Below are 19,398 nucleotides of genomic sequence, written 5' to 3'. Positions count from 1 at the left end.
TTAGACGCTCTGATTGGCTGGACGGAAGGAAAGGTGTGCTGTGGGAAGGAGTCTCGGAGTGATCGGGACTGGAAAGCCGAGTGGCTGAGGCGGCGGCAGGTGAGAGGTCCACCTTGCGGGGTGTGCAAGCCCGGGATGTGCAAGCCCCTAGCCGACACTTAGGACGACCCTAGGCCGGGCTCCTGGCGTCTCTGGCTGTCCCCCCAACTCTGAGAATCCGTCCCGAGGGGTCGGGACCTCGAATCTGAGAGACGTGATTTTGACCTTCGGAAAAAGCAATAGGTTTCCCCTGCCAAGAAACGGAAATTACGGTAGTACTTAGCTCATAGTGAGGTTCAGGTCTTATTATACCGAGGTAATTAGTGCATGTAAAGCCTTGAATAGGGGGCAGTTTGCATTATTTATAAAACTCTTAAAATGCGCACACCTGAAGACTCAGCCAGTCACTTTCTCGGACTGTTGTAGAGATCCTTGCTTCCGAGTGCAAAAGGGGCATAAGAGCTGTTTTCTGCAGCCTGTTTATGGTTGTGCTACATTGGAAACGGCCTGCATGTCCAGGAAAGAGTTCTTTCTGGCCCATGACTTCACTTCCATCTCTGCCTCTAAGAGCAGAAGTAATAAACCCTGGGACCAAGGACAACCAGTAGTAAAGAGCTGTCAGTAATGAAGTGATTACGAATTGCCAGACACTGCTAAGTGTTTCCCTGACATTCTTTACTTTAACCTCTCCCAAACTTACTGGGATAAGTACATTTCTTGTCCCCGTGTAGCATGTCGGGAGGCTGAGGTTCAAAGTCGTTTCAGTGAGTTAGCTGTGATGACGTCCCTGGGGGGTAGAAGAGCTGGAGTTTGAACCCGGGTCTTTCTGAGGTGTCCAGTTAATAGTTAGAACTGCACCGCAGCTGCCTTTAGTATTGTTGTTGTTAGTCTTAGTATAATGATGAGATTGAACTAGGCATATTATAAGATCTTTATGATCTGGCAACCATCCATCCTCCTGCTTGTTGCCCTTTCAGGATTCCCAGGAGCCATGTCGCAAGTCCTGCTGGTGTCTGCTCCAGGGAAGGTCATCCTTCACGGAGAGCATGCCGTGGTCCATGGAAAGGTAAAAGGCCCCCACAGCCTCCGAGGATTGGGCAGCATTTTTCCCCGAGACTAATCTTAAAAGCTGAAAGGGAAGCCCTTCAGGCTCAGCCTGATAGGAGATCAGAGGGGAGGTGGGTTTCTCCCCAGGCAGGCAAGGACTAGACGGGTCTCGTGCCCACCGAAGGCTTCTCTGGCTCGCTCAGTGAGAGAGCAAAAAAAATAACATGTACAGCCCTGCGTGTGGGGTAAGATCACTCAAGAGTTATCTCCTAGAACTCTCACAGTTTCCTTCTGGGGTCAGACTTTTATTGTCCTGTTTTACCAGCATGGAAGCTGAGGCTTAGGAGAAGATTGGCAACTGGACCAAGGTCCCATATACCCTGGTAGAGTGAACCTAAGTCCTAAGTCCTAAGTCCATCTAAACCCAAAGCTCATGCTTTTTCCATCCCTCTTTGTCACTTTTTATGTTCTTACCTTTGAAAACATGGTGCTTATGGGGAAACCATTCCTTGGTGTTGCGAACCTCTGAAGGTTTGGGGAAGGATGGGGAAGGCAAATATATAAGTAGATGTCGACTCCTAATTGGTGGCGGTTGTGCCCAGGCTCAGCAGGAGGTCGTGCCAGGGTTGATTAGCACTGTCTGCCAAGGGCCTGGGTAGGAATGGCCTGTATGGTGCTCTCTCTTCTCAGCGCCGTGACATCATCCCCTTTTTCCTAAGACAGGAGCCGTGGTTGTTGCCACCCACCCTCAGGCTCATTGCCTTTTGCCCTTTGCCCTACAGGTAGCCCTGGCCGTGGCCTTGAACTTGAGAACATTTCTGCGGCTTCAACCCCACAGCAATGGGAAAGTGGGCCTGAACTTACCAAATGTTGGCATCAAGAGGGCCTGGGATGTGGCCAGACTTCAGCTGCTGGACATGAGCTTTCTGAGTAAGTGCAGGGAGGAGGAACCAGGGGTGGGTAGAGCCTGGGGCCTGAAGGGAGGAGGAAAGAAGAGGCTGGGCTGTTATTCTAAGCTGTTCTGAGGGAGCCAGAGACCAGCCACTTTGGGGGTGTTTTCTCTCCAGACCCTGTAACCTTAGCGTCACCTATTAATTTTTTTAAAATTCAAAAGTGTAAAAGGATGCACTAGCTAAATGTCTGTGGGCTGTTACGGACAGATCATCAGGACCAGCTGTCGAGTGAAAAAAGCACCAGTGACAGCAGCAGGTATGGCGTGATGAGCAAGGACACGGGTTAGGTATCAGTGTGCATGGAAGTGCATAGGCAAAGGCTGGGAGGATATCCATCCAACTGACAATGGCCATTAGTTACCTTTAGGGGGGGTCTTAAGGTCCAGGAGTGGGCAATGTTGTTTTAACGAGGAGAGGTATTGGCATTTTGTACAATTGAAAAACACTTAAACAAACAAAAAAACAGTCACTTAAAAGTAACTTAGGCTTATTATTGGAAAATATAGCCAATCCTGGAACATTATGAGTAAAAAAGAAAGTCTCCTATTATCACCATGCCCCTGTGACAACACTTAAGCATTTTGGTGTTTATCTCTCTGGATTATTTTCTGTTGATCGTTAAATTGATTGAGATAGGGAGACATCTTGTTTGTTTGTTTGTTTTTGTTTTGTTTTTAAAAAATTTTTATTTAACTCTTGTTCAAGTACAGTTTTCTTTCTTGTATTCCCAGCCCTGTCCCGCCCCCAGTGCTCCCCACCTCCCTCCCATTTCCACCCTCCACCTTAGTTATTGTCCATGTGTCCTTTATACTTGTTCATGGGAGTCCTTCCCCTTTTCCCCTGTGATTCGGGAGACATCTTGTTTTTTAGCTAAAATTGGATCAGGCCGTATGAACTCCTCAGAAACCCGTAGGTCTTGTCTTCTTCAGTGTATCGGGACTGTCTCCGGGTACGTGCTGGCCTCCGTGCTGACTTCTGTGAACTGGGGCAACGTTGTGTCCGCTCGTGTGCAGGCGGGGTTTTTTCATCTGCAGGGTCACCATTTGCGTCGGCGCTGGGCATGTGTTCTGTCCTCAGTTTGCCGTCTCCTCTCTGGACTGAGGCCTTGTCATTTGGGACAGTGTCTCAGCCAGAGTGGGGCAAATGAGAATCCTCCGGGGGTTCACCCCAAACCGCTTCTGTCCCCCATCAGCATCAGTCCCCAGCCAGCCACTCAGCCACTCTCATACCGGAGGGAGACAGACTAAGAGATGAAAACCCCCATTTTCGAGCAACTATTTCCAGCCTTGGTCCTGCCTGGAGAGGCATGTGTATTTTGAAAGGGACTCCCAAGGGTGGTCTCAGGGACACCTCAGTGAAGAGCCACTCACTTTTGGGAGCATGCCTCAGAAACCAGCTGTCCAGAGCAACCAGAACCTTGCTCTTTGTGGTGCACAGCGCCGCCCAGCCGGGCTGGAAATGTCCCCCAAGAACTGGCTGCTCCTTCTCTGTGTCTGCAGCAGGGACAGAAGCAGCCAGGTGTGATGGGACACGTCTCCGACGCTTCCGACTCCCTGGGCAGGTCACTGAACGCTCTGAGCTGAGCTCTGGTGCCTGGGAGGGCTGCCGTGAGGATGCAGCAGGCTCAGAGGGGGGCCTGGGGCTGTGGTGCAGAGTGCAGTGTGTACAGGAGGGCTTGTTAGTTCCATCTCCAAGAAGGCGAAGGGAATCTGAGCCTTTCTACTTGGCTGCAGGCATCTGCCACTGGTTTTCTTGCAGCATTCTTCAGTTCCCTGCTAATGGCAGAATAAACACAGTGAGCGTGCATTGGGCCTGCATGTGTGCCAGGCACGGAACAAGGTATACTAGCGCTCTTAGAATTCCGGCCTTCCCTGGAAGCGTGTGGGGTTGTTTATCCCCATTTGATAGATGAGAACCCTGAGGTTCAGGGGCCGAGTTGCTCAGGTCACACAGCTTGTCGGTGATATGGAAAGGATTTAGACCCAGATTTCCCCACAGCCCAAAGCCCGGACTCTTAATGAACATTTCTTCTCCATCCCAGAGCTCAGAAGTGCCTGAGTTCTCAGTGACAGTGTCATGGGCCTGGCTGCCTTTAATCTGTAATTAACTCAGTCACCACGCAGCACTTAATACGTGCCCCACCCTGAGGTTTCCTAACACAGGCACACCCAGCTCGGTTTCGGGCCCCCTGGAGAGGCTGACTCACAGGCAGGGAGTGATTTGTCCAGGTAAGCCTGTGGGACTCGCTCTGTGTCCTCAGTGTCTCCCGTGCAAGTGCCCCAGCCGCTCACAGGCGCACCAGGAGCCGCCACGAGGCCTTTCCCTCCTGCCCGAGCAAATCTCCATATTTTGTGTTCTCGGGTTTTATCTGAGTGTCCTGTTCTCACTAACTATGTTTTGGGAGAGGGAAATATTTTGGGAATAATGTAATATTGCCTTTGGGACTGGTTTTGTACACTGGAGGTCAAACCCAGGCCTTGGAGTGAACGAGCTAGCTTTTACTTTTCGTGTGTACGTGTGTTTTAAAACTGCAACTAATGAAGTACTTACTATGTGCTGGAAGCTGTGGACCTTAAGGATTTTATGGACCTTTTTTACTTTATGTCATGACGATTTGTGTGGAGATTCTGTGGTTTTCCCTGTGTACCAAGGAGGGAAACTGAGGTGTAGGCAGGTTAAGTCCCAGAAAGCCGGGTGGGATCACAGTCACGACCCAAACCCAGTGTTCCTGCCTCCGAAGCCTGAAGTCCACTGGCAGGCTCGCTGTGGTGCTGGGATCACAAATCCCCACCCACGCAGATTCTGGCCGCTGTGACCCCGTGGTTCTCTGTGTCCTGTGGTCTCTGAAAGCACCTGTGGCTCTCTGACATGTCTGTGTGCACTGGTTTGCTCTTGGCACAGAACAAGGGGACATCCAGGCACCTACACCAGAGACACTGGAGAAGCTGAAAGAGGTGGCAGACTTCCCTGCGGACTGTTCCAACCACGAGTGTCCGGCCGTGCTGACCTTCCTCTTCCTGTACCTGTCCATCTGCCGGAAGCAGAGGTGTGTGTGTGGCCTGGGGAAGGAGTCCTGGTTCATCTTCCCCCAGAAAATGGGTGAGGGTTTCTCCAGTTTTGGCTGCTGGAGCATGCACGCGCTCCCTTCCAGGTTTCTAGTCACAGCAGCCACCAGCTGCCCCACCATGTGCCAAGCACTGTGCTAGACGCTTTGTACACGGTCTGCTTTTAATATGCACAGCAACCCTGCAAGAGAGGCCCTGTCCTCATTTGGCATGGGAGAAACTGAGACTCAGAGAGATTAGTCGCTTAAGGCCATGTGACTAGTTAGTAAGTGGTAGAGCTGAGGTTCAACTCAGTTCACTTTAATCTTAATGCTGGATTGAAAAAACAAAAAGAAGAGCCCTGGCCAGTGTGGCTCAGTGGATTGAGCACCAGCCTGAGAAACCAAAGCTCGCTGGTTCAATTCCTGGTCAGGGCACACATGTGGGTTATGGGCCAGGTTCCCAGTTGGGGGTGTGCGAGAGGCAGCCGATTGATGTTTCTCTCCCTCTCTTTGTCCCTCCTTTCCCTTTTCTCTCTCTAAAGATAAATAAATAAAATCTTTATTTATTTAAAAAAATAAAAAGATGTCTTAAAAAAAATCTTTTTAAGAAGATTTTATTTATTTATTTTTAGAGAGAGGGAAAGGGGAGGAGAAGGAAAGAAGCATAAATGTGATCTATCAGTTGCCTCTCACATACCCACAGCTGGGACCTGGCCCGCAAACCCAGGCACGTGCCCTGACCAGGAATTGAACTGGCAACTTTTCAGTTCACAGGCTGGAGCTCAGTCCACTGAGCCACACCAGCCAGGCTGCTTGTGCTAACATTCTTAACCCCATACTGCCTTCTCTGCCCTCTCAATTCAGTAGAACCCAACCCAGATTCCATTCTCGGGTCCACTGCGTGGCTCCTCGCATACCATGTCTACAGGGACACCCCTGTTGCACAGCCTGCAGGCTCCAGGGAAACACTGATTAGCAGGGTGAAGCCTGTATCCACAGTGCACCTTACAATGAGATCTGGGTTATGTGTTTTGGGGGAAGCCAGCTCCTAGAGGGTGACAGTCCTGTTGAGGAGGTGTCACGTGGCGATAGGGAGCACGGACTGAGTCAGACTGCATGGGTTCAGATCCCAGCATGGCCACCCAGGGGCTTGCTTGAGGTTCTTACCCACCCCGAGTCTCGTTTTTTCCATCTGTAAAATGGGGTAGTAACAGTACCTACCTCGAAGGGTTCTCAGGAGGTTAAATGAGTTGGTGTATCTAAAGGGCCTGACATAGTTGCTAGGGAACTATTGGCCATTATAATTCTTATTTTCCTCAGAAAACTGTGGGAGGGTTAGAAACACTATATAGCTGACCCTTGAACAACCTGGGTTTGTTGAACTACGCAGGTCCACTTATACTTGGATTTTTTTTCAATAAATACACAGTCAGTTCTCAGGTTTCAAGTACACGGATGCAGAGGGCAAACCTAGTTTATATGCAGATTTTCAACTGCTCGGGGTCAGAGCCCTGGACCCTCTCGTTGTCCAACGGTTGACTGCAGATGAAGGGAACTGGCGTGGGAGCTGGCGCACAGCGAGTTGTCACGATAATTTTTTTGGTCCAGAACCATCTTTTTGTCATGTAGCAGATGCAGCTTAAGTGGCCCTGGGTGGCCCTGGGTGCCAGGCGACGTGCTGAGGACACGTTTATGAAGGTCTCGGCACGTGCCGTCCATTGTTGGATGTTCAACCTGAAGCGGACCTGTCCCCTTCCAAAGAGAGAGAGCGTGCCTTTCAGAGGCTTCGGGTGGGGCCCTGTGTAGTCTGAAAAGGCAGGTGGAGGCCGACCCCTGGGTGTCCTTCCCGGGAAGCTTCCCAGTGGGAACGGCATCTGAGAAGGGCCTTGCAGGATGAGGAGGAATCTTGGTGGGGGCAAGGTGCAAAGCTGCCCCAGCTGGGGGGCCAGTCTGTTCTGCAAGCAGGGCCATGGAAGGTCTCCCCCAGGGCTCATGGTGGGAGCAGAAAGGAGTTCAGAGGAACGGTTGGTGGTCTGTGAGGCACTTTTAGGAAGAGCTCCGGTGGGACAATGTAGCGGTTTAAATGAATCTTGTGCCCAGCCTCTGAGAGTCATGCGGTGCACCCTGCTGTGTGTTTCAGGGCCCTGCCCAGCCTGGACATCACGGTGTGGTCGGAGCTGCCCACTGGGGCTGGCTTGGGCTCCAGTGCCGCCTACTCCACGTGCCTGGCGGCTGCCCTCCTGACCTTGTGTGAGGAGATTCCAAACCCGCTGAAGAACGGGGAGGCCACCAACAGGTATTCATGGCCCTCTCCCTGCTCACTGTCCTTCCCGTGGTCCCTGTCCTGAGCATGGGTTCTCCTGCCAAGAGATCACCGCCACCCTGTGAGGTGAGAGGTGTCACATGGCATTTTACAGAAGCTGAGGGACAGAGAAGCCAAACAGAGAGGCTGGCCCAGGCCGCACAGCTAGTGGCAGCAGAATGGGATTTGAACCCAGGCATTCTAAGTGCAGAGCCTGAGCTCTCCGCCCCAACCCCTACCCCTCACCCAACTGCCTCTTTTGGGTCCCGGGAAGAACCAGAGCCCAGATGCAGAGGGCACTGGCGTAGATGAGGCATTGGGCCGCCCCTGCCATGGACTCACAGTGGGACCTTGGCCAGGCACCCCTTGCCACTTCAGTGTCCTCCCCTGTGAACGGTATTACCGATGCCGAGACAGGCAGTGCCAGGCCACATCAGATGGGTATGGAGAATGTGACAGTCTGTCAAGAAATAAGCACAGGAGGTATGTCTATCAGATGAAGGCATCTCTCTTCCTGCGGGTCCTTGGCCTTGTCTCTGCAGAGGTGTGTCACCTCTCTCACTGTGCATCCGTGAGGCTTGTCAGAACAGGGCCGCCAGTAGACGCTTCTGTGGTTGGGGACTGTGCCCCAAGAAGCTGCCTTAGCACAGGGGTGATGCAGTTTGCCCTGGGCCTTGCCCCAGGATTTGGGGACAAGACCCCAGAAGCCAGCTCGGCAGCTTCTCATCGAGGCTTGTCCCTGGACCTACAAGTCCCTGTCTCTGGGGCATGAGGGAGTCCTCCCACCGACAGGCCTCCAGTCCCAGCCTTGGGGGCCCAGCTGCGCTGTGTTGGGCGGCCTGCTGGCCATGCTCATCTCTGGGTCAGCGAGCAGAAGAGAAGGCCGCTCTGCAGGGCTGGCTGCCAGGGTGGACACAGCTGGCTCTTCCCACCCAGAGCCGAGCTCGCGTGCCCTCTGTGCCAGATGCTGTGTGCTGGCCTATGGCCGAGGAACTGCCCCCGTCCTGAGTCTGGCTTTGAATTGAGGTTGTCTTCCTCTGCCCTGAAACGCTGTACCTATTCTACTTCTGTCACAGCCCGTAATTCCTCTTCTGAGACAGGGAGGTTAAAATGTAGGTGAATTCAGACTGAGCCAAGATTGCTTTGGTCCTCACGGCCACCGTGGAGCTGGAGGCTGCTGATGTCTCACCTCTGCCAGCATCTTCCAGGGTCCCATGGGATGGTTCCTGCATGCAGGGAGAAGGGGAGCAGGGGCTGGGGAGCAGTGCCTGTCTGTTGGGGGAAGAATCCAGCCAAAAATGAGGTGTGGCACCTGTAGGCACCAGGAGGTGGTTTTCTGGAATGTCAGTACGGTTTACCCGCTACCTCGCCATTGGCCGTGGGCAACCCCTTTTTCTCTCGGGGGCTCTGTTCCCTTATCTGAAAGTGTGGGACTGCACCGGGTGATCCCCTGGGGGACCTTCCAGCCTTGACATTCGGTGGTTCTGCGGTGTCCCGAATCAAGATTTTGATTCGGGACAGAGGCTTCGAGAAAGCTGCTCATGACAATGTGTGAACTGCTGATTATAGCCCCAGTCAGTGAAGGCCTGGCTACCCTGGGCCCCCTGCGTAACACTTGCCCACAGGCCACAGACTGGGAGGTGGCTTGTGTGTGTCGTGTGTCTGTGTGTGTGTTGGGGGCTGCATATGAGGAAAGGGAGGCCCAGAGTCACTCAGCTAGTAGGAGGCAAAGTAAGACTGTGTGAACCCCACCCTGGGGCTCTCAAACAGGAGGGTTTTGGAGGGAAGGGAAGGAAGGGCATGCGAATTAGCTGGAGAGGTTCTGAGCGGTTTTTCTTTTTTCTGAGTTTGAGGGCCCAAGCCCCTTTGTCTTTCAGTCTCCACCAAGCCCAGCCTGCGGCCCCGCCTCTGCTGCCCGCAGAGACCCCTGGCCCCCACTCATCACTGTGTTAAAGATGAATTTCTGTGCCGTCTTCAGGTGGACAGCGGAGGATTTGGAATTAATTAACAAGTGGGCCTTCCAGGGGGAGAGGGTGATTCACGGGAACCCCTCCGGAGTGGACAACGCTGTCAGCACCTGGGGTATGTGCTGCCTTGGACTTTTCTTCTTTACTTTTATCCTTTTTTTTTATGTTTTATTTTTATTTTTATTTTTTTAAATTTAATTCTTGTTCAGGTACAGTTAACATTCCCATGGCAATTGTAGATGCCTGGAGTCTGTCAGTTTGGAATGAATACAGTCAGTGGGTTGTAGGGAAAACTAGCATTTTCCTATTTTGAAGGGAATGGATTTCAGCCTCATGCCTCCTGGATGCAGATCTCGGGGTGGGGGGGGGGCTGGGGGCTAGGAAGCTCCAGCTCCAGTGGAGTCCCCAGGGGCGTCCGAAGTTAAAGCTGCAGAGCCATAACAATGGACTTTGCAGACCACTCGAGCCAAGCCCCCCTCTGGTGAGGATGCTTGTTTATGGGACCTAGACACAGTCATGGGCGCCGCCTTCACCGTGTCACCTTGAGGCCGTCAGAGTGGAGTTGGGCACCCTGGGGGCAAGGGAGTGACCCTGCTGCCCGGGGCCTGGCACGAGCTGCCTGGCAGGGCCTGGGGTGCCTTTGTGCCCTCCTGGGCCTCTGGAGCTGAGCTGAGCTGACAGTTACGGTATTCAGTCTGTTCCCTGGATGAGGCAAAACCGAAACCCACCCCCCGAATCTAACATCTTCCCCAAGAGGCAAAGATCTGCTTTTCTGACCTGTTGGGTTTTCTCTCTAGGAGGAGCGCTCCGATACCAACAGGGAAAGATCTCATCCTTGAAGAGGTAATTCAGGAGTGGAACGGTACCTTGGGGCCTGGCTGTCCAGTGGGGGGCCCCTGTTTCTTTGTTATGTGGTATGTGTCGCAGGTGGCCCTGGGCTGTCCCTGCCCCCAGTGGCCCTTGCAGGCAGGCCATCACCACGAGAAAGCCCTACTCTTTCGAGTCAGCTGTTAAATCGCCAAGAGATCAAAGGGGAAGTCATGCATGGCTGTGCCATTCACCTTCCAGAACGGGCTGCTCATTTAGTTACTCATTCACTCAGCAAACAGGAATTGATATCTTCTGTGTCCCTGATGACACGGTACTGGGAACGAGGATATAAAGATGAATCTGGGACACAGTTTTGGGCTGGCGGGGACAGACATGCACACAGAAGCCACCACAAGACGATGAGAGAGCTGCCGTGCCAGGGGCCGCCAGGGCAAGAGCAAGAGGGTCGCTCGTGAGGGGCTTAGCGCAGAGGTGCCATCTGGCAGCTTTCAGCCCGTTTTATACGTTTCTTTCTACCCTTCTTCAGAAGTAGCTGAAATGACAAATGTGCATGTTAAATTTCCGCATCCTCTGTTCTGCTTGCACTTAGTGGCAATGTCAGGTGCAATGTCAGATGTAGTTTGGAGCAAGCTGGAACCAGTGCTCTGCGGCTGTTCCCCGAGCCCTCGAAAGTCGGGCGGGGTATTAGTCCCCAGGCTGTGAGGGTCCCAGGGCTGGCTCTCACCTTCTTTACCCAGGGCTGTCTTCTTTGTAGATGGGCAGCGGGTCCCGGACCCCTGCCCTCGCCAGCTGGACCACTCCGTTAGTGGCACAATGACCTGTGGTGACAAGGGGCTGCTCTCCTGCACCTCTGGGATCTTCCTGTTCAGCCATGTTGGCTTCCAGGAGCCAAGCCTGCCTTCCTGAGACTCTGCACTGGGGTTTCTGAACCCCACACTGTCGACATTGTGGGCTGGATAGCTGTTTTTTAATCTTTACCCCAGGGCATACTTATTGACTTTAGAAAGGGAAGGGAAGGGAAAGAGAGAGAAAGACATTGACGGGTTGCATCTCACACACACCCTGACCAGGGGCCCAACTTGCAACCCAGGCATGTGCCTTGACCAGAAATCAAACCTGCAACCCACACAGGTGCTCTGACCGGCAGTTGAGCTTGTGACCTTTCAGTTTACAGGACGACGCTCCAACCAACTGAGCCACACTGGCCAGGGCTGCATAATTCTTTATCGCGGAGCTGCCCTGTGCAGTGTAGGATGTTGAGCAGCAACCCTGGGCTCTACCCACTAGATGCCAGTAGCACCTCCCCCATCTCCCAGGGGTGACAACCAAAAACATTTCCTGACATTGCCACATGTTCCCTGGAGGGCAGAATCCCCCAGGTGACCGCCTCTCTGCTCTACACTGAGAGCGGGGAACAGCTTGCACTGGCTGCTCTCGGGATCGTGGTAATGGGTCCTCCAGGCCGGGCTGGCCTGCTCTGCCGGGCCTGCTGAGTCCACATGCGGTGAGAGCAGGGCAGAGCGGGGACTCGGAGGCGTCTGGGCCTCACTTCCCCCTTCAGGGCTCGCAGTCCGTCGGAGGAGGCAGTCTCGTCCGTAATCTTTAGAACGAAGGCATCCAGAGGGTTCTCCGTCTGCTGTGGGTGACATTGAGGGATGTGATAAGTCAGGCTGTGGGCTTGGGGTCCTTCATGGAGGCAGTGCCGTTGCATTCCGTCTGTGTGTCTGCCCCAGGGATATAAAACCAATTAAGAGTGGGTCTGTTCACGTGCACAGTCTCTTGCGGGGAAACAGGAGGTGAGGAGTGGAGTGTTTCCAAGGCAGGGGGAGCAGCCCCAGTGTGCTCCGGGCCAGTTGGCAATGGTGAGGTGGATGAGGCTCTGGGGTCCGAAGGTCTGGAGGGGGGTGTCCACCTCTGCCACTTGGTAGCCAGGTGCCCTTGGCCGAGTCATGTCTCCTAAGGCCTTCATCTCCTCATTTATACCGTGGATCCTGAGTGTGACATCAGAAACGGTATCTGCAAAGTTCTTAGCTCCTTTCTGACCATAGTTATTTGTTTGCTCCACATGTCTTTATGGAGCCGTTCCTGTGCTGGGTGCTGGGCCCTCCGCAGGAACAAAAGGTCCTGCCTTCAGGGAGCTCACGTTTTGTGGGAGGACACAGCCTACAAACAGATGGCTCTTTAAGAGCACATCAGGCGGTCCTAGGAGCCTTTGGGAAACAGAGAGCAGGGCAGGGGGCTCGAGGTGAAGGAGGAAGCTGGTGGACGGGATGCTCGGGAGGCCTCTGATGAGATGACCTCTAAGCAGATACGAGCGTGAGTCATGGGGCTCTCAAGGACGGGGAGGGTCTCTGGCAGGGGAATCGCAAGTGCAAAGGCCCTACAGCAGGATGGAGTGTGCCTGGGGTGTTGAGCAGCAGCAGGGGGAGTGGCGTGGCTGCGTGGGGAGAGCAGCCAGGGAGGGCAGAGATGAGACGAGATGAGGCCGGGGAGGCAGCCAGGCCAAGGACGCACAAGCACTACTGGGCATAGCCCCGGGTGTGGTCACAGATTCCAAGGGAGCCCTGAGTTTTGGGGGGCTGTTGGGAGACCGTTTATAGAGGACTTCTCTAAGAAAGATGAAAGGCAGTACCCGAACTCCTCCCACCCCGATGGGTGGGGCCTTGGAGCAAACTGACCTTCGCTGCCGGCTGTAGATCCCCGTGGTGAGCAGATGGCTGACTCTCTGAGCAGCAGAGGGGCCAGACCACATTAATCCCGCCGATGGCTTATAGAGAAGCCCTTTGCACCAAACCACGCATGGCACTTCTCCATAGAAAAAAAAATGCATTGTTTGCGAAGTGGATCAAGATGCGGCTTCCCAGGATGCTGCCCCTGTGAGGAACGGCTTGTCTTTGAAGGGAAGAGAAAAGCCAAATAGAATGTTCATCTTTTGTAAAGTTAAAAAAAAAAAAAAAGAGCCAGCCTCCAAGGCTGAGAATCAATATTAATTTCATGGGCTTATGGGCGGTGAGATCCAGCAGGTTTCTGGCAGCCTTTTCCACCCCTATTGGATTTTTACGGTCTTGGGCTGTGAAAAGAAAAGTGAATAAAGGTATCAGGGGGTCTACCCATCTCCAGCTGTCTCGGCCGGGGCTCATCCAGATTCTCTGCCCGCTGTCACTGGGCAGCGGCACTCCAAAAGGCGGGTTAGGATGACGAGAACGGGGCGCTCGGGTCCCCAGAGACAGCTCACCACAAGGACAATTGCGATTGTGGCTTTAGGAGGGATTAGAAAGCTTAGAGAGCAGGTGAGGACAGCAGGGTCACGCTGGAGAGCCAGCTTACTCAGGGCAGGTAGGTGGGGGCAGCTGACGCCCCTCAGCACATCCGGTTTTGGAGCAGGGCAAGGGTGGGCTCTGCAGGCCCAAACCATCTGCTCTGCAAGCTTGCACGCTCTTGCACCCTCTTGCACCCTCTTGCACCCTCTTGCACCCTTGTGTTGACTGAACCAGCTAACTTGGCTCCTTTCCTCCCTGCCTGCCCTCCGTGTACCCCAGCAGCCCAGGGCCTGTCACTTTTTCTTTCTAAAGCTCCAGCTCCCTCCACCCTAGCTCCTTGGAACAGCTCACGTGATGGAACCACAGCCCCTTCTTTTACTCTCCACTGTAGAGATTTTGAACTTCTGACTTTGTGGCTGTGCCACGCTCTACCACCTCCAGGCTGGGCTAGGCCCTCACCCTTGCCTATATAGGTGGCCAAAGTCAAATGAATGAATGGGCGAGTGATGAGCCAAGGGAGATGTCCGTCTGTCCCCGGGCTGAAGCGAAGGTGCAGCTGCAGGGGGTTGCAGGCACGTCGGGCCGGGTGTCCGGAGCTTGTGCTCCCCCTGCTGTTGATGTCACCTCCCTGGGCCTTTGCTTCCTCCTCTGTATGGGGCAGGGGGGAGCCCAGGATTGCCCCTAGCCCTGACCCAGTCCCTCCATCCTGAGCTCATTGTGGACCCTCTTTACCCTGCAGGCCGCCAGCTCTGAAGATCCTGCTGACCAACACCAAAGTCCCTCGCAGCACCAAGGCTCTCATTCTCATTGCCAGGAACAGACTGCTCAAGGTGCGTCTCAGTCCACCCACAGGCAGGTGTCCAGCAGGGCCGCGACAGTCGCGTTTATGTGTCAGAGCTCTCCTTCCGCCTCATGGGTTAATGGAAGGGTTAGGTGGGGTAATGGTGACTTGGGAAGGCAGTTGTGGCGGAAAAGGAAGAGCTACCTATTCACACTCCAGCTGGGGGGTGGGACAGGGACCGCCCGTCATGCTGGCTTTGCCACGAGAATCCCCCGCGTACACCGGGCACCTGGGCAAGGCCGAGATGGGGCCGCCAGGGCAGGAGGGTTCCTCGAGGGTGGCTGTGGGCTCTAGGGACACCGCCTTCCTCTGCCCTGTGAGGCAGCCATCCGGCCCCTGCTGGCCCTGCACCTCACAGGCTGTTGCTTCCTTTCTCTCCAGTTCCCGGAGATCGTGGGCCCCCTCCTGACCTCCATAGACGCCATTTCCCTGGAGTGCGAGCGGGTGCTAGGAGAGATGGCAGCGGCAGCCCCAGCCCCAGAGCACTACCTCCTGCTGGAAGTAAGAGCCTGTCTGCGGGATCCGGGGCCACTCACCCACACCACTGTCTTAGGCAGGGGCTCCCCGCTATGACCGCACTCAGAGTCCTCAGGGGCCAGATCTGGGCCCGGGGGCCCATGTGTGCATATGCCAGCCAGCGCGCCTCATGCTTCAAACCTCCTCCCCGGTGGCTGGAATAATGAAGCGAGGGTATTTGCAGGAAACGCTGAGGGCAGTGCCTGGTGTGGGCTAAATGCAATGGGCCAGGTTTATGTAAGGAGCACCAAGACTTTTCTGACCAGTCAGTGGGTCCAGGAGAGAATTCTTCCCTGGCTGCCTCTTTCCTGCTACTTTTGTAACTGCATTCGTTCATTCAATTGCTCGTTATTACCTGGGTGCTTCGGATCAGACATAGTCTGACATTGTTCTTTGGTCATTGTTACCCCAGCCCACCGCCTTTTGCATAATTCTAGTGTAGAGGTTAAGACCTCACGCTTTGGATTTAATCAGGCTTGGGTCTAAAGCCCAGCCCCACCCCCTGGAGTGTCTGAAGAATGCAGTGAGTTTTCATGGGGACGCACAAGGACAATGCCTAGTGAGCCACCAGCTCAGGAAGCCAGAGCACCAGGGCTCCTCCTCAGACACGGTCCATCTGGCCTGGTGTGTGCAGGCTGGCACTAAAACCCGTCTGGCTTCATTGAAGAATCACAGGATCAGACAGCCCCAGCTGATGTGGTTAGAGGCACAGAAGGGGCCCCCTGTGGGTGTCCATTTCTCCGCAGTCCCCACCACTCCCTATGTTTGCTCACAGCCACTGTAGTCTGCCTGGTGCCTGCCTGTCCTACTCTAAGCACTAGAGTCTACAGCCTCTGTGATGAACGGAAGCTGCTACTCCATAAGTCTTTTCACAAATGGTTTCTCATTGAATCCCTACAGCACCCTACCTATGAAGTAGGTACGTTGCCCCGTTTCACAGGTATAAAAACTGAGTCCTGAAAGGAGCAACTTCCTCCAAGGTTTTCCAGGTAGTGTGTGGCTGAGCCAGGGGTCACACTGACTTCTTTATTTCTTTAGTCAACAGATCTTTAATGAGCACCTACTCTGTGCCAGGCACAAGGACTCCACATGCCTACTGTGCTCTTGCCCTCCTTTCCCGAGCCTTTGCCTGGCTGGCTCTCAATTCCTCTCATGTAGAAAGGAGGGAACACAGCCCTCCTGAGTGGGAAATTCATAATGATAGAGTACTGCCTAAAATACACCCGCCGAGCCCCTGGAGAATGCCCCAGAACAGCACAGCACGTTGATTATACACTGTGTGTATTTTTGGCTGTGGCAGCCACTGAACTGTGTAGCTCGGCTCCCGGACAGCTTTGCGCTCAAACCGGCGAGCTGTTCTCCTGTGTCACAACCTGTCATCCAGCCCTTGACAGATTTTGGATCAGAATGTGACAGGTGCCTGGAACCTGCCTCGGCAACATGATGCCTGGAGCTCAGGCGCAGAGAGGGGCCCCCAGAAGTTTTCCCTCTCGCTTCCAGCCCTCGGGCCCGGTGAAAGGCACCCGGGGCTGCCACCCAGCCATCACGCCCGTCTGCTGCTCTGTCAGAAGTGCTGGGGCCTATCAGGGGGGCTGGCAGGCTGGGGGGTGGGGCTGGTCCCACCCTGCTGGATAGCCCTGGGCAGGAGAACCAGGTAGGTCTCCACGGACGGTGCCTGGTACCCTGGAGCAGAGCTGCGCGCTCAAGCCACACGCTGCGAGTGGGCGGCAGCAGGACCGTGAGGGCGCTCGTCCAGCCAGGGCGGGCATGAGCTTTGTGTCAGGCCAGCTCGGTGCCTTCCTAGCTCAGTGACCCCAGGCAGGTCACCTTCCTCTCTGGGCCTCAGTTTGCCCCTTCGGAAAATGGGGGTGACAGTGCTGTAAGCGTAAAAGTACTGGTGGCTGCTGATGTTTGCTGAGCACTGACCCGGGGCCAGGTATCCTCTCTTCCCCATGGCAACGAAGCAGCTCCCCTTCTCACCCAGTTGCAGAAGGGAAACAGGCTCGGAGTGAGAGACCTCACCCAAGCACACGCGACCTCGAAGTGGCAGAGCTGACACTCAGACCAGGCCCGCCCGACTGCAGCTGCCACACAGTAACTCCCGGCAGCAGGGAACGAGCTGGTGCTCATTCGGGGAGCCCAGCACCCAGCATGGAGCCCAGCACACCGTGTGTGGAACACTTTGGAGTGAATGGGACGTAATAAGGGCTACTGGGGCAGTGGGGGCTGGGAGTTCTGTTATTTCCTCATCCCACACCTCCTTTGATCCTCACGAGAGAAGGAACTTCAGCATGCATAGTCCAAGAAAGCAGAACTGCTTCCCCCACTGTGTGAGGCCTGCTGAAAGTGCCAACCAGGTTTTATTCTGAATATCAGTATCTGAGGCAGCTATAGGGTGGCAAACTACTTGAGACTTCTGTAAATGACAGAAATCCATCTTAATCAGGCTTTAACAGAAAAGGAGTTTTTATTGGTGTATGACTGAGAGCATCAGGGTTAGCTTCAGGTATAGCTGGATCCAGGGGCCAAACAACCTGGTTGGGAATCTCTCTTCCATGTAATCTCTGACCATGTGCAGGGTGGGTAACTTTGGTGGCCTGCCTCTGAAATCAACAAGTTTTAGCAGTTCTGGTGGAAAGAGGCAGAGGAAACCTTGGGAAGGCTGAGACGTCCGTGGCCAGGCCTGGGATGTGCTCCCTACCAGCTCCATCCCAGCCCCAGGGAAGTCCTGCAGGAAGGAGAGGCTCCTTTGCTAGCAGAGAGGGACTGTGTGCTGGGCAGGCAAAGCCATGTGGCCAAGTGGAAACAGACTCAATCTTCTCCTCCAGGAGCTCATTGATATGAACCAGCACCATCTGAATGCCCTCGGTGTGGGCCACAGCTCACTGGACCGGCTCTGCCAGGTGACCATGGCCCACGGACTACACAGCAAACTCACTGGCAGCGGTGGCGGTGGCTGTGGCATCACACTCCTCAGGCCAGGTACTGGGGACAGGCAGGGTTGCCAGCTGTTCTCACGCAAAGGTTCTACCTGGGCTTTTCCCTTGGGAGGAGGACGAGGTCTCTAAACAAATCTCACCTCTGCTGTGTGGCCTTTGGCAAGTTAATTAACCCCTCTGGGCCTTTGTTTTCATATTGGTCAACTAAGGATGCTAATACCTAGTTTGTAAGATCCCAGGAAAGAATGCATTTAGAGAGCCTGGCACAGGACCGGGCTCACGTTGTGATGGCTGTTTCTCCCACCTTCTGACCTGTCATGCCTCCCACAAGCTTGAGAAATAACCAGGACACTGTCACCACCCATGTCAGCCTTACACTCCCCACCGGCACCTCAGGATGTGGCTGTTATGGCAATGACCTTGCTACACACAAAGGGGTTTCCTTCCCCTTAGTCTTTGGGGGAAGTGCAAGGCAAGTACTGGGCTTGCCGAAGCCCTCGTGCTGGTAACCAGGCTGGCAGGGGGCTCCTGGCGCTGCTCAGTCACCCACACACCAGACTGCCCTCAGGACCCAGAACCAAATGGTCCCGCCCGCCTCCCTTTCCTCCTGTGCCCTTTGCCAGCTCTCGTTGGTCTCCCCCTCAGTGTCTCCTCCTTTCTTTCTCTTTCCTTGTCTTGCCCTCCTTGCTTTGTAGTAAGCCCACAGTCACCCTCAGTGGGACTCCCAGGCCTCAGGAGGCCACCAGGTCCTAACTGGCAGACCTTGCCTGTTGATTCCTTGTTCAGGGTTGATGATGGTGAGAGAGAATGTTCCTTGCGCTTGGATGGTACCAGGTGCTGTGCCAGGCACTTTACCTGTGTTATCCCACGGAAGCCTCACCATGATCCCTTGAGGACTAGGTATTATTAGCACCCTTGGCAGACAAGGAAACAGAGGCTCAGGGGGAAGTCACATCCAACACACGACCAGGCCAGGTCTGTGTGCTTTGAAAGCCCGCCTTTTTCTTGGATGGGGCAGACTTTCTCCAAGCAGGCAGACAGTTGTTTCAGAGGTGACCTGCTGCTTTCCCTCCCCTCAGATCTGGAGGAGCCGGAGGTGGAGGCCACGAAGCAGGCACTGATCAGCTGTGGGTTCGACTGCTGGGAAACCAGCATTGGTGCCCCTGGCGTCTCCATCCACTCGGCCGCCTCCCTGGACGCCCCGGTCCGGCAAGCCCTGGATGGCCTCTGAGAGGAGCCCATGCTGCTGCAGCCCCACACGAGAAGCCCCTTCCTGGACTATTCTGGGGTCTGGAGTTGGCCTCTGTGCTGGCCAGTGGGCACCCAGCTCCTAATACTGACAGAGGCCTCCAGCCCTCTGTGATGTCCCTTCCGCTGGCTGTGCCTCTGCAGTCCCGCCAACCTGGAACCCGCAGTGGACTGGGCTGCCCAGATGTGGTCCGTGTTCTGCGTTCCCACGAGCCAGCTGGTTAGGGGGGCTACACACAGCCCTCTGAGACTGCTGGCCTCTTAGGTGCTCTTTCTGGTTCTCCCTGAGGCTCCCCCAGATCTCTCTGCTTTGGGCCTCTGCCCTCACCTCAAGTTCCCTGGCTGACCTGGCGGAACGCTCATGTGCAGAGAGATCTGGCTCCTAGAGCAGCGTGCCTTGCCCCTCTTC

The 19,398-nt window shown here is 54.6% G+C and overlaps 1 protein-coding gene across 1 annotated transcript; it reads left to right on the top strand.

Annotated features, from left to right (window-relative positions):
• The first annotated feature begins 32 nt into the window (after nucleotides 1-32).
• MVK (mevalonate kinase) lies at nucleotides 33-19,105 on the top strand. The gene is made up of 11 exons (XM_037052302.1): nucleotides 33-99; nucleotides 1,017-1,105; nucleotides 1,869-2,016; nucleotides 4,941-5,085; nucleotides 7,226-7,381; nucleotides 9,366-9,469; nucleotides 10,152-10,197; nucleotides 14,185-14,275; nucleotides 14,668-14,787; nucleotides 17,631-17,784; nucleotides 18,821-19,105. Exons 2-11 carry the CDS (start codon nucleotides 1,031-1,033, stop codon nucleotides 18,970-18,972), a joined length of 1,191 nt encoding a protein of 396 aa, XP_036908197.1. The 5' UTR covers nucleotides 33-99; nucleotides 1,017-1,030; the 3' UTR covers nucleotides 18,973-19,105.
• The last annotated feature ends 293 nt before the right edge of the window (nucleotides 19,106-19,398 follow it).

Source organism: Sturnira hondurensis, unplaced genomic scaffold, assembly GCF_014824575.4.
Source record: "Sturnira hondurensis isolate 20B ecotype Veracruz unplaced genomic scaffold, ASM1482457v3 Scaffold0007406, whole genome shotgun sequence".
Lineage (NCBI taxonomy): Eukaryota > Metazoa > Chordata > Mammalia > Chiroptera > Phyllostomidae > Sturnira > Sturnira hondurensis.
This window is presented reverse-complemented; position numbering and strand designations above follow the sequence as displayed.